Source organism: Sinohyriopsis cumingii, chromosome 5, assembly GCF_028554795.1.
Source record: "Sinohyriopsis cumingii isolate HCF-2022 chromosome 5, ASM2855479v2, whole genome shotgun sequence".
Taxonomy (NCBI): domain Eukaryota; kingdom Metazoa; phylum Mollusca; class Bivalvia; order Unionida; family Unionidae; genus Sinohyriopsis; species Sinohyriopsis cumingii.
The window spans coordinates 89,138,765-89,152,219 of NC_142965.1; the positions used below are offsets into that span (position 1 = coordinate 89,138,765).

Below are 13,455 nucleotides of genomic sequence, written 5' to 3' on the forward strand. Positions count from 1 at the left end.
AGAATGGTTTACGATCAATGCAAAATGGGTTACCAGTCACTTGCGATATAACAAGAAATGTGTTCCCGACAGCATTGGACTGTCCTTCGCACCATGATCAAAAATTATTTCATAGCAGCATAGCATACAGGTCACTCACAAATATAAATAAAAAGTAATGTACACTTCAAGAACCTATATTTATCGATGATATCAGGGAAAATTTGCAAGTAGCTTCCTGTGGGTCGGGGGATATTCCCTGGACTTTTAAGGGTTATACCTCAACCAGATATTCTGGTCTTCATGTAAGGTCTATCATGTGCTGAAAAATGGCATTAAACCCAAAAGAACAAAAATAAAAACAGTCCTCTATCAGTGTATATATAGCATGATGAGCCTAGAAATCGGCTGAAGCGTTGAAAGCAACAGTTTACTTAAAAAAATAAAAAAATATGCATGATCTCAGAGAAAGCTTACAATAATTTGCATAAAACAGAGTGATCCTTTTTAATGCATAGACACCCTTCTTCGGTCAGACCAAATTTTTTTTAACTTACATAGAAATCACGCAGATATAATCTAGTTATTCGTTGCTAATTGGCATCCATATAAACATTATGATATATAAAGATGAAATAAGTAATATGGCATGACAGTATGAAAAACAATCATTTCAAAATGCAAAATTCACTTGAACGTAAAAATAGGTTATTTAAAATATGTCAGTAACGTTTCGAAAAATACATCCAAATGTTGATAAGTGCAGATGAATTTTAACCTACGATATACATGTCACTACGAATATAGGTGTGTGTGTGTGTGTGTGTGTGTGTGTGTGTGTGTGTGTTATTTAGAATTTTAACGTAGCTTTAACAATTTTATATTCATATTACTACGATGTCTGCAATGTGGCAGTTCAAAGTGATGTCTAGCACTGGGGCGTCATGCCACAAACATGTAGCACGATGTCCCACCCAGTCACATTATCCTGACACCAGGCCGACCAGTCCTAACACTAACCTCTTAATGCTGAGTGCTTAGCAAGGAAGATGCTAGTACCATTTTTTGAAGTCTTTAGTATGACTTGGCCGGGGTTCGAACCCATGACTTCCGCGTCCGGGGTGGACACTCTAGCAATGGACCAACGGAGCGGACTTACGAATGTGTAGTAAACAACAAAAACAAAAAAACAACGAACCCGTCAACGCATCATGGAAAAAAACAAACCGGGCACATGTAATTTTCACTAGCAACTGGGGAGAAGAAACAGATAGATAGATAGATAGATAGATAGATAGATAGATAGATAGATAGATAGATAGATAGATAGATAGATAGATAGATAGACAGACATATAGGTAGGTAGATATATCACCTAGAGTGTTTCTCATTGTGACATTGACATAGTTGTAGTTAACATTGACGCCGTATATAGTCACATTTTCGAATCCTGGAATAATTTCCTCGGTGATGTAATTTAAAACAACAACTCGATCTGCTGTAGCATCCACATTGACAAAATAATTGGCTATAATAGAACCGTTCCTGAAAACAAATTCATATATATATATATATATATATATATATATATATATATATATATATATATATATATATATATATCCTTGGCTATGTTTATCATTATCATCTTACGTAAAGTATGAATGTTGCAAAACTATTGTTTTATTTTATTAACACGCAATTAGGACGTTTAAACTTTGTAAGTTTGATCGGAGGGTTTGAAAGACTAGAATTGTTCAATCGAAAATAGTATAATTGAATAAATCTCTATGTATAAGATATTGCCTTTGAAATCATAATGATTATATGAAACTAAAGACTCGCAGAAACTCTGCTAAAACAGCAGTAAAAAGAAATTCAAAATTAGACCGGCACGGACACGAGTAGTAATTAGAGTTGATTCGTAAGGTCCTCCTTTATTATAAAGTTGTCGATGGGAACCGTAAAGTTAACTGTCTTATAGGTGAGGTTGCCTGATAGTGAAGTATAACAAACATATCATTTTACAAGTACATAATCAAATGGATCAATTACCACACCCTTAAACTAAAAGAGACCGTAATATGATGAAGTACAACACACGCATAATTTGACAAGTACGTAATTAAACTGGATCAATTACCACGGCCTTAATATAAAAGAGACCGCGATACAATGAAATACAACACACGTATAATTTTACAAGTACGTAATAAATGGAATCCATTACCATATACTTCGCATAAAAGCAACCGTGTTATAATGATGCGTGTTATAGGGAGTGAATATTGTACCAACTTCATTTATGAAAAGTTCAGTATGCTTTGTTGATCCTTTCATCGACAAATCATATAAAACTAATAAAAGCATTACACGCTCATGATCTACTTATTTACTACACAAATTATGCACCTTGGGTAAGATCGTGATGCTATTAACAGAGACTTAATGCTTCAATCTGACGCTGTATGCAAAAACAAAAGCCTCCTATTACCTACAGTTATTGAATGTGGTCGGCTCACAAGATAAACAAAGTCATGAATTTTGAATTTGAGTGATCTAAGTTTTTTCTTGTTTTCTTTTGAGAACGCCCACTAACATGCTAACCAATTAGACACTTGATCTGATTGGTAAGCCTCTTTTTGAGGATTACAGACGTGGTATGTACCAAACCCACATATAACGAAATTCACTGAGCCACGCGAGAAGTCATAGTCAATGAGATTACCCTCCATGTAAACGACTATCCAACACTCAAGGTTTTTACAGCAGTTGCAGCCGGTATTAGTGTTTTCTAAATGTGGTTTCATAAGTAGCCACGCACACTGAAACGCTGATAAACTGACGTATGTTTTCATTATAGAGACTGTACACATACTATTTAGTACACTATAAATTTTTACATGGAAGGATTATTCTTTTATGATTATTTTCCTCACAATAACCTTATTAACTTTTAAGAATACTCTAAAAATGTCTTCAAAAGAGTTAGATGAGAATTATCATACTTCTAACATTTTGGAATTTCTTCATAGATGATGAAAATAGTAGATATGATTTTGAAGAAAACAAATAGCTATAAACTTGAAAATTCTACAAGAATTAATCTTTCTATTCTTTTGAAAAAAGTTGAAGAATTTATCAGATTTGAAGAAAACCTGAAATTTTTCTCAGAAATTAAATAGAGATTTTTGTAGGAGAATTCAAAATATTATGATTTTATTTAGTTCTTGATAAATGTCGAATTTTACACGAAAAGTCACCGTTGTCAATAGTCATATGAAAAATATTCAAAATGTATTATCCGAGGTACCAGATTGTAGATGCTTAGTTAAACTAGGGTACGGTCTCATTAATGGGAGGCTGGTTAGGCGCGACTTAACCATCTATCTTATCTCAGTTAGGAAGTTAGAAACAGTTGCTTTGTTTTCATTCTTTTATTATTTATTTTGTTATTTTAGTTTTGTGCGTTGTTCTGTTTGTTTTGATTCTTTATTAGGAGGTTAAGTTGTTACATTTTTTGCTTTGACTGGGGTTGTTTCGTTGTGCTTTTTTAATTGAATTTACCGTGGTGATGATTATTACATTTTATGCTTTAGAAAATGAAAAATGTAAATCAGATATAGCTGAAGTAATGATGAAATTGTCGGAAAAATTAAAGCAGATATGGTCGAAAAAATGAATAAAATGGTAAAGTACAAAACCGGTATGGTCGAAATAATGAATAAAGTGAGAAAAGGATAAAGCAGGTATGGTTGAAATAATGAATAACGTTGGAAAGGATAAAGTAGTATGGTTGAAATAACGAAAAACGTGGGAAAGTATGAACCAGGTATTGTTGAAATAATCAATAAATTGAAAAAGTATAAAGCAGGTACGGTTGAAATAATCAATAGCGTGGGAAAGTACAAAGCCGGTATGGTTTAAAAAATGAATAAAGTGGTATAGTATAAAGCATGTATGGTTAAAATAATGATTGAAGTGGGAAAGTATAAAACAGGTATTGTTGATATAATGAATGAAGTGGGAAAGTATAAAACAGGTATTGTTGATATAATGATTGAGGTGGGAAAGTATAAAACAGGTATTGTTGATATAATGAATGAAGTGGGAAATTATAAAGCAAGTGTGGAAAGTTTAAAACAGGTATTGTTGAAATAATGAATGAAGTGGGAAATTATAAAGCAAGTGTGGTTGAAAAACGGAATGAAATAGGGGTAGTATAAAGCACGTATGGTTAAAATAGTGAATGAAGTGGGAAAGTATAAATCAGGTATGGTCGAAATAATAAATAACGTGTGCCATACATAAGAAACTTTCTGTTGTATCACTTTGTCATTCTATAAAGGTAACCAGTCTGAAATATTAATAAGAAAAAAAAAGAGTTAATGCCACAAGAAAATTCCGATTCAGTCGATCACAAAGCATTGTTGTTACGGTTGAAAACATCATGTTGATATGACAACGGTCTGAATAAATTGGCACGGCAGTATTACAAGTGTCACGTAACATGTTTTTAAAGAAGAAACGCAATAAGACCAATAAACTATATAGAAGAGTTAGCCACAAATGGGAAAAAACGATGTTGCATGTATTGCTTATATTGACATACATTTATATATAATATATTACAATAGTCTAAATATTATACTTACAATAGCCTAACAGTATACTTACAATAGTCAAATAATATTCATATTTAGCCAAACAATATACTTACAATAGTCTAAATAGTATATATATATATATATATATATATATGTATGTATGTATGTGTGTATATATATATATATATATATATATATATATATATATATATATATATATATATATATCATACTTACAGGAACTCGAGAATCTGAATTGATCTGAATCCCGGTGTATTTTGGTAAAGATGAGTGAGCTGAAATTTTGAAGACATGCTACAGTGTTAGATTTCTATGTGGAAATAAGGTAATTGTATATTGACTCTAACAGAAATACATATATTTTAAAAATATCCGCAATATTGATCTTCTGTCAATCATAGTAAGTCTGCGTGATGTATTTGCCAAAACTTTTAATTGAAAATGTTTGCCTATAGCAAAGAAACTCGTCATTATTTCAAATTATTACAAGAATATCAACTTAAAAAGTCGGTAAACTCCCATTTCCATTTGCCGAAATTGTAAACAATAATATTGAGAGAGAGAGAGAGAGAGAGAGAGAGAGAGAGAGAGAGAGAGAGCGAAGGTGGGAAGATAATGAAATACCTTTGAGGAGAAATTTCCAGCCAAATCTTTAAATTTTTCGGATGACTTATCCCTGTAGTCATCATCAAATGTAATATTCACTTTCACAGAAAAGTTCAAAGCCAGATTATAATTTTCTGCAAAGAGAGAGAGAGAGGGGAAGTAGTCTACGTATAGCCACATTATAAATAAAAGATATCGGGGCCCATAAGCATGAAAAAGAGTACAAGGTTTGAAATCAGACTCAAACCTCCAAACTTTAAGCATCAGTGTCAATCACATTATCATTTACGGATACAAACGATATGAAACTTCCTAAAAGGTCTTAATCACGAAACACAGATACTCCTACTTTACCACATACACGTTTCCAGAGCGAAGTTCCGAAAGACCGTATTTTTCATTTGAAGAAATTTTGACTATTACATTATAAATTATTACTTTTAGTTGAGGTAGTTAAATTTGGACGTCTTGTTGCTTTGGACCTTAGCTGCTTCGTTAGGTGTAAAGCTAACGTCTAAATGTTGCGAATAATTAACGCCTATCTCAGTTCTGATATCTAGCCTCAGGCAAGAAATTGACATAAATACGAGGACGTAATCACAAATACACACAGTGTCAGATATTTTGATTGTAATGTTGATCATTGATTTTTCATGAAATTACTAACACAATGTTGCATCATGTTCATTCAAGATAAATTTCAACATACTAATCTCAGGTTGTTCATTCGTTTTGTAATTAATGACTGTCAAAACTGTGTCTGAGCGTGCACTTAAGGTGAAGGGTTTCGCGAATATGAGACCAAGTTCGCAGACCGTAGAGGTCAAACACAGTATCAACATGAGAGTGTTTATGCCAGCGGTCTCAAACACGTGACAGATATAGTTATTTCCTTTGGCCCGCAACGACATCCGGATTTTGTAAATTAAGTAATAATGCAATTTGTTTTCTTCTCAGCAAGCCAGTATTTAAACAAATTCAAATGTTACATCGTTTACGTCCTATTTTCAACATTTCAACTTTCTACCTTTTGTATGAGCCGTTTTCACTGTATGAAAATGTTTCAGTGACGCGGCCCTTGGGCCAAGGTACTTCCATGTGGCCCTCGTGGTGATTTGAGTTTGAAACCCTTAGTTCCAGACATGGGAACTACATTTTGTCGCTTGCGATTGTTGTTGATTATGACTGCCCCAGACATTGCTTGTTTGATATAAATCACCTTTATCTGTAAACTGCTCTAGTTTTCCATGATGAAGGCAAGGTAAAATATGTTAGACGAGTGTAGATTTGACCTAAAATAAAACTTAATAGCTATATCTCCCACGAAAAGGGATTTTAGAGTTATGTAAAGAGGACACAATGTTTATCATATTTTGCCTAAACTGTTTTCAAATGCTAGTAAAGTACCTAAAATGTATGGATGAATGAATTTACGGTCGGACGGATGGTTGGGCGCATGAATGTATGCATGTATGTATGCATGTATGTATGTATGTATCTATGTATAGCCTTTAATGTCACGTCAGCATAAAAATGGCTACATAGTGCCCATGGAAAGCTAACTTCTGAAAATATAAAGATAAATAGTTGTAAAATCTCTTTAAGAACATAAATAACTCCAGATGAACATCAAAATTCAGTCTTTAAAGATTAAAGGTAAGAACGTGACAATTCTGTAAGAGCTAAATAACATGGAAGATGCAGTTCAAAGAAATATTAAATCCTTAACTGTATAAATTAAACGATCAACATTGTCTTTATAGACCACATTCTTTTAATAAAATCCAACATTTTCCTCTGGTGGTGTTTCAAAAAAGTTTCCCAACTGACATAGCTTCCTAAAACTTCTGTCTCACTTGGTGGACGTCGATAAATGCATTTAAAAGGTGCTGGGAAAAGCTCAATAATAGAGTGGGTCTGGCCAACAATTTTTGCAACTTTGAGGATCTGAGCTAGATTGGAATTGCAATTTTCTAACGATTAGTTTTGCCACGTCTGTTATTTCGGACACATTAAAGAGATCCTCATGGTGTTACTCAGTCTGAAAGAATTGATTGAAGATTTTATATTAAACCCAAAACGTCTGTACTAAATGCAAACAGAATAGGATTTTATTTAAAAATTAAAATAGAAGATAAACATTGGAATCGGTTGTCAGAAAGAACCAAAGAAGAAATCATAATATTGAAAAGAGTTTTTTTAGAAACAGTTTCATTTGCTATATGACGCGATAATAGTATAATCTCTGCAAACATGGGATCTGTTTGACAAGTTATCAGTAATTTCTCTGTCCCCCCCAAAACATACACAAACAGTATTTCGACAAATGATAGTACTGGTATGGTATTCTGGGAATGGAAACATAACTACATCTCATTCGCTGTCCAATTACTGTGATTATTATGCATGATATAAAGTCATACAAATTTGTTTCAATGATCATTTTTGACGCGCTAAAACTAATGTAAACCCCGATAAATGCTGACAAGCAATTCTCTGAATAATCGAGAAAGGCAGCTTAACTCTGCCAGAAATGATCTACTCCTGAATCATTTACCACATAAAAACACAATTTAAGTCATCTCTATTTAAGGATTACCTAGGTTTGGTATTTGAACACCTTTCTGTGTGGTTGTAGGTGAATCAGTTGCGATTGTTGTTGATGAACTAATTACATTAGTACTTAATGAAGATGCTGGTGACAAAATTGTTGTATAGGTCCCTGACGGAGATGGCAGCGTTGTTGATGAGGCAGACGAAACGTTCGTGGTCATTGTAGGTGAAGCACTTAGAATGGTCGCTGAAATGGACAGAGGTGTTGTCGCGGAAGCAGACGAAGAGTTTCCTGATATTGTAGGAGAAGCAGCTGCAATGGTCACTGTCGAGGACAAAGGCATTGTCGCCAAAGCCGACGATGAGTTTGTGGACATTGTAGGTGAAGTAGATGTATTGGGTACTGATGTAGATAGGGACATTGTCGACGAGACTGATGATAAATTCAAGTAAGTTGTAGGTGAAGTAGTTACATTTGTCACTGGCGTGGAAAGAGGGGTTGTGTTGGATGCAGATGATGAGTTGCCAGACATTGTAGGAGAAGCAGTTGTGTTGGTTACCGATGTAGATTGAGTCGTTGTCACGGAGGCAGACACAGCGTTCGTGTACATTGTAGGTGAATCACTTAAACTGGTCGCTGAAGTGGACAGAGGGGTTGTCGCGGAAGCAGACGATGAGTTTGCTGATATTGTTGGAGAAGCAGTTGTATTGGTCACTGGCGTGGACAGAGGCGTTGTCGCGGAAGCAGACAATGCGTTTGTGGACATTGTTGGTGAAGCAGATATATTTATAACTGAGTTAGATATAGACGTTGATGATGAATTCATGTAGGTTATAGGCGAAGTAGTTAAATTTGGCACAGGAGTGGAAAGAGGCGTTGTGTTGGATGCAGATGATGATTTGCTAGATATTGTAGGAGAAGCAGTTGTGTTAGTTACTGATGTAGATTGGGGTGTTGTCGCGGAGGCCGATGATGAATTCAAATAGGTTGTAGGTGTGCTGGATGAAGATGATGAGTTGCTAGACATTGTAAGGGAAGCAGTTGTGTTGGCTACCGATGTAGATTGAGACGTTGTTGCGGAGGCAGACACAGCGTTCGTGGACATTGTAGATGAAGCACTTAAACTGGTCGCTGAAGTGGACAGAGGGAGTGTCGCGGAAGCAGACGACGAGTTTGCTGGTATTGTTGGAGAAACAGTTGCATTGGTCACTGGCGTGGACAGAGGCGTTGTCGCGGAAGCAGACAATGCGTTTGTGGACATTGTTGCTGAAGCAGATGTATTTATTACTGATGTAGATATAGACGTTGACGATGAATTCATGTAGGTTATAGGCGAAGTAGTTAAATTTATCACAAGCGTGGAAAGAGGCGTTGTGTTGGATGCAGATGATGAGTTGTTAGACATTGTAGGTGAAGCAGTTGTGTTAGTTACTGATATAGATTGGGGTGTTGTCGGGGAGGCTGATGATGAATTCAAGTAGGTTGTAGGTGTGCTTGATGCAGCTGACGAGTTGCTAAATATTGTAGGAGAAGCAGTTGTGTTAGTTACTGATGTAGATTGAGACGTTGTTGTTGAGGCAGACATAGCGTTCGTGGACATTGTAGATGAAGCACTTAAACTGCTCGCTGAAGTGGACAGAGGTGTTGTCGCGGAAGCAGACGTTGAGTTTGCTGATATTGTTGGAGAAGCAGTTGCATTGGTCACTGGCGTGGACAGAGGCGTTGTCGCGGAAGCAGACAATGCGTTTGTGGGCATTGTTGGTGAGGCAGATATATTTATCACTGATGTAGATATAGACTTTGATGATGAATTCAAGTAGGTTATAGGCGAAGTAGTTAAATTTGGCACAGGCGTGGAAAGAGGCGTTGTGTTGGATGCAGATGATGAGTTGCTAGACATTGTAGGAGAAGCAGTTGTGTTAGTTACTGATGTAGATTGAGACGTTGTTGCGGAGGCAGACACAGCGTTCGTGGACATTGTAGATGAAGCACTTAAACTGGTCGCTGAAGTGGACAGAGGTGTTGTCGCGGAAGCAGACGTTGAGTTTGCTGATATTGTTGAAGAAGCAGTTGCATTGATCACTGGCGTGGACAGAGGCGTTGTCGCGGAAGCAGACAATGCGTTTGTGGGCATTGTTGGTGAGGCAGATAAATTTATTACTGATGTAGATATAGACGTTGATGATGAATTCAAGTAGGTTATAGGCGAAGTAGTGAAATTTATCACAAGCGTGGAAAGAGTCGTTGTGTTGGATGCAGATGATGAGTTGCTAGACATTGTAGGTGAAGCAGTTGTGTTAGTTACTGATGTAGATTGAGACGTTGTTGTGGAGGCAGACACAGCGTTCGTGGACATTGTAGATGAAGCACTTAAACTGGTCGCTGAAGTGGACAGAGGTGTTGTCGCGGAAGCAGACGTTGAGTTTGCTGATATTGTTGGAGAAGCAGTTACATTGATCACTGGCGTGGACAGAGGCGTTGTCGCGGAAGCAGACAATGCGTTTGTGGGCATTGTTGGTGAGGCAGATATATTTATTACTGATGTAGATATAGACGTTGATGATGAATTCAAGTAGGTTATAGGCGAAGTAGTGAAATTTATCACAAGCGTGGAAAGAGGCGTTGTGTTGGATGCAGATGATGAGTTGCTAGACATTGTAGGTGAAGCAGTTGTGTTAGTTACTGATGTAGATTGAGACGTTGTTGCGGAGGCAGACACAGCGTTCGTGGACATTGTAGATGAAGCACTTATAATGGTCGCTGAAATGGACAGAGGGGGTGTCGCGGAAGCAGACGACGAGTTTGCTGATATTGTTGGAGAAACAGTTGCACTGGTCACTGGCGTGGACAGAGGCGTTGTCGCGGAAGCAGACAATGCGTTTGTGGACATTGTTGGTGAAGCAGTTATATTTATTACTGATGTAGATATAGACGTCGATGATGAATTCAAGTAGGTTATAGGCGAAGTAGTTAAATTTATCACAGGCGTGGAAAAAGGCATTGTGTTGGATGCAGATGATGAGTTGTTAGACATTGTAGGTGAAGCAGTTGTGTTAGTTACTGATGTAGATTGGGGTGTTGTCGCGGAGGCTGATGTTGAATTCAAGTCGGTTGTAGGCGTGTTGGATGCAGATGATGAGTTGCTAGACATTGTAAGAGAAGCAGTTGTGTTGGCTACCGATGTAGATTGAGACGTTGTTGCGGAGGCAGACACAGCGTTCGTGGACATTGTAGATGAAGCACTTAAAATGGTCGCTGAAGTGGACAGAGGTGTTGTCGCGGAAGCAGACGACGAGTTTGCTGATATTGTTGGAGACGCAGTTGCACTGGTCACTGGCGTGGACAGAGGCGTTGTCGCGGAAGCAGACAATGCGTTTGTGAACATTGTTGGTGAAGCAGATATATTTATTACTGATGTGGATATAGACGTTGACGATGAATTCATGTAGGTTATAGGCGAAGTAGTTAAATTTGTCACAGGCGTGGAAAGAGGCGTTGTGTTGGATGCAGATGATGAGTTGCTAGACATTGTAGGAGAAGCAGTTGCATTGGTCACCGACGAAGATTCGGTTGTTGTATCGGAAGCAGTCGAGGAGTTTATGGACGTTGTAGGTGAAGCAGTTGGCTTGGTCACTGATGTAGATAGAGTTGTTGTCGAGGAAGCAGACGATAAATTAATAGAAGTTGAAGTTGAAGTAATTAAACTGGTCACTGGATTGGACATTGGCGTTGCGGGTGAGGCAGACAATAAGTCCGTAGATGTTGTAGAAGAAGAAGTAACATTGTTCACTGACGTAGAGAGCGGAGTTATTGTGGTGGCAGACGATGAATTTGTGGACAGTGTAGGTAAAGCAATTAAATTGGTTACTGACATGAGAAGCGTTGTCGTGTAAGTAAACGATGAGTTTGTGGACATTGTTGGTGAAGACGTTGCATTATTCACTGGTGTAGACTGAGCGGTCGCGTTATTAGTTACTGACGTAGAGGGAGATGTCGTTGATATAGTCATCATCCATTGACTGCAGAAGATGATACCTAGTGTGAAGGATAACCAAGACAGTTTGTTAGATCAGCAGGAAAAATATGTTACATATATTTAGATTTAATTTCTTTTCCAAGCATTACCAAAGTTTTGAGAAAGGCAGATATAATTAACTTTAAATTCCAGTTATATTAATACGTGAGGTAGTATGTAGATTCCATCACGGTACCGAAGTACTTAATTATGTATGCGAGAGAGAGAGAGAGAGAGAGAGAGAAACTGACATAAACAGATTTTCTCATTAATAAATTTTATGAGGATATGGCTCTCTTTCGGACAAAGACGGTTTTATTTTATGTTCCTATATACCGTATGAACTGAGAGAGAGAGAGAGAGAGAGAGAGAGAGAGATCACTAACCGCAGGAGAGGTACAGCAGCTTTGAGCTATACGTTTTTTTTCCCGCCATCAATTCCAAAGCAGACTCTTTAAACTGAAATTGTTTGAAACAGACTTACGTTAAAAACCACTGTCGTCGCTGTAGCTAATGTGCATTGAGCAACAAATAAAGAATGATAACACTGTTAATGACGACATTAAATAGAGGTAAGGAATGAATAGAGGAATAATTAGTTATATCTGCCTGACTGTACCTGTCAATATATATATATATATATATATATATATATATATATATATATATATATATATATATATATATATATATATATATATATATATACTCAGTCAGGTAGGTAATGAACCAAATTATTAATAAAAAATAAACCAGTATGTGTATTAATGAATGTACCGGTGAATAAAGATATCTTTGTGCATATATATTGTCATAATTTTAGTCCATGCTTATTATCTAAGCAGAATGTACTCTTGTTCTCTTTACCGTGCCCAAAATGTAGCATACTGTTCACTGTGCTAAGTATTATGCAAGCTAAATAATCATGTTAAAAAACGTATTTTTCTTCTATCTTGAGCAACCATGGAACAGCTTATTTTTCCACACTACTAGGCATCCGATATATTTGTCAGTAACATATAACTGATTCACTTGTGTTCGTTTTTGTTTATATCATCCATTTGTCATCGAGAGAAAAAGTATAATGGGAAGTTTAGATGATAATGTAAGAATTTTATTCGATAAAGAAAATTTTCACAGATTCAGTCAAATGTGAAATTAAGGAAATTTTTCTATCTTTATTATTGTAATCATTTATTATTATTATTATTATTATTATTATTATTATTATTATTATCATTGTTTATTATTATTATTATTATTACTACTACTACTATAAATATTATTATTGTTATTATTATTATTATTATTATTATTATTATGCAGTTCCATTTTTCATATAATGTACCTATCCTCATTATGCTTTTACAGTTTCAGTCATTCTTCTTCTTGTATGTGATTACTTATAAAATTTTCTCTTATAAGGGAGAAATAAAGACAAACAGTGAATTTATAAAACTTTATTTCTGTACAGGCATCTTTCTATTCTCGAGTCGGGTGAGAGCCGAACTATTATCTATATATCTCTCTATATATTTATAACGAGTGATTTATGTTCCAAGATCATCATTTATATATTTATCATAACGAGTAGTAGTAGTAGTAGTAGTAGTAGCGATCAACTCAATAAATAAAGATATCATCAAAGTTACACAAGAAGATCTCAAGAATGT

The 13,455-nt window shown here is 35.9% G+C and overlaps 1 protein-coding gene across 4 annotated transcripts in view; it reads right to left on the minus strand.

Moving 5' to 3' along the window:
• Positions 1-13,455, minus strand: part of LOC149799710 (interphotoreceptor matrix proteoglycan 2-like) — a 94,827-nt gene that overhangs the window by 42,070 nt on the left and 39,302 nt on the right. For 3 of the 4 annotated variants that reach the window (XM_089959080.1, XM_089959079.1, XM_089959081.1), the window contains exons 2-6: positions 12,169-12,241; positions 7,813-11,802; positions 5,232-5,347; positions 4,824-4,882; positions 1,355-1,524 (exon numbers count right to left, since the gene is read on the minus strand). In XM_089959080.1, coding sequence (XP_089815206.1) covers positions 1,355-1,524; positions 4,824-4,882; positions 5,232-5,347; positions 7,813-11,802; positions 12,169-12,241 — 4,408 coding nt within the window. Of the gene's footprint in view, positions 1-1,354; positions 1,525-4,823; positions 4,883-5,231; positions 7,779-7,812; positions 11,803-12,168; positions 12,242-13,455 lie in introns of those variants that run through there. The other variant, XM_089959082.1, reaches the window with a different exon arrangement.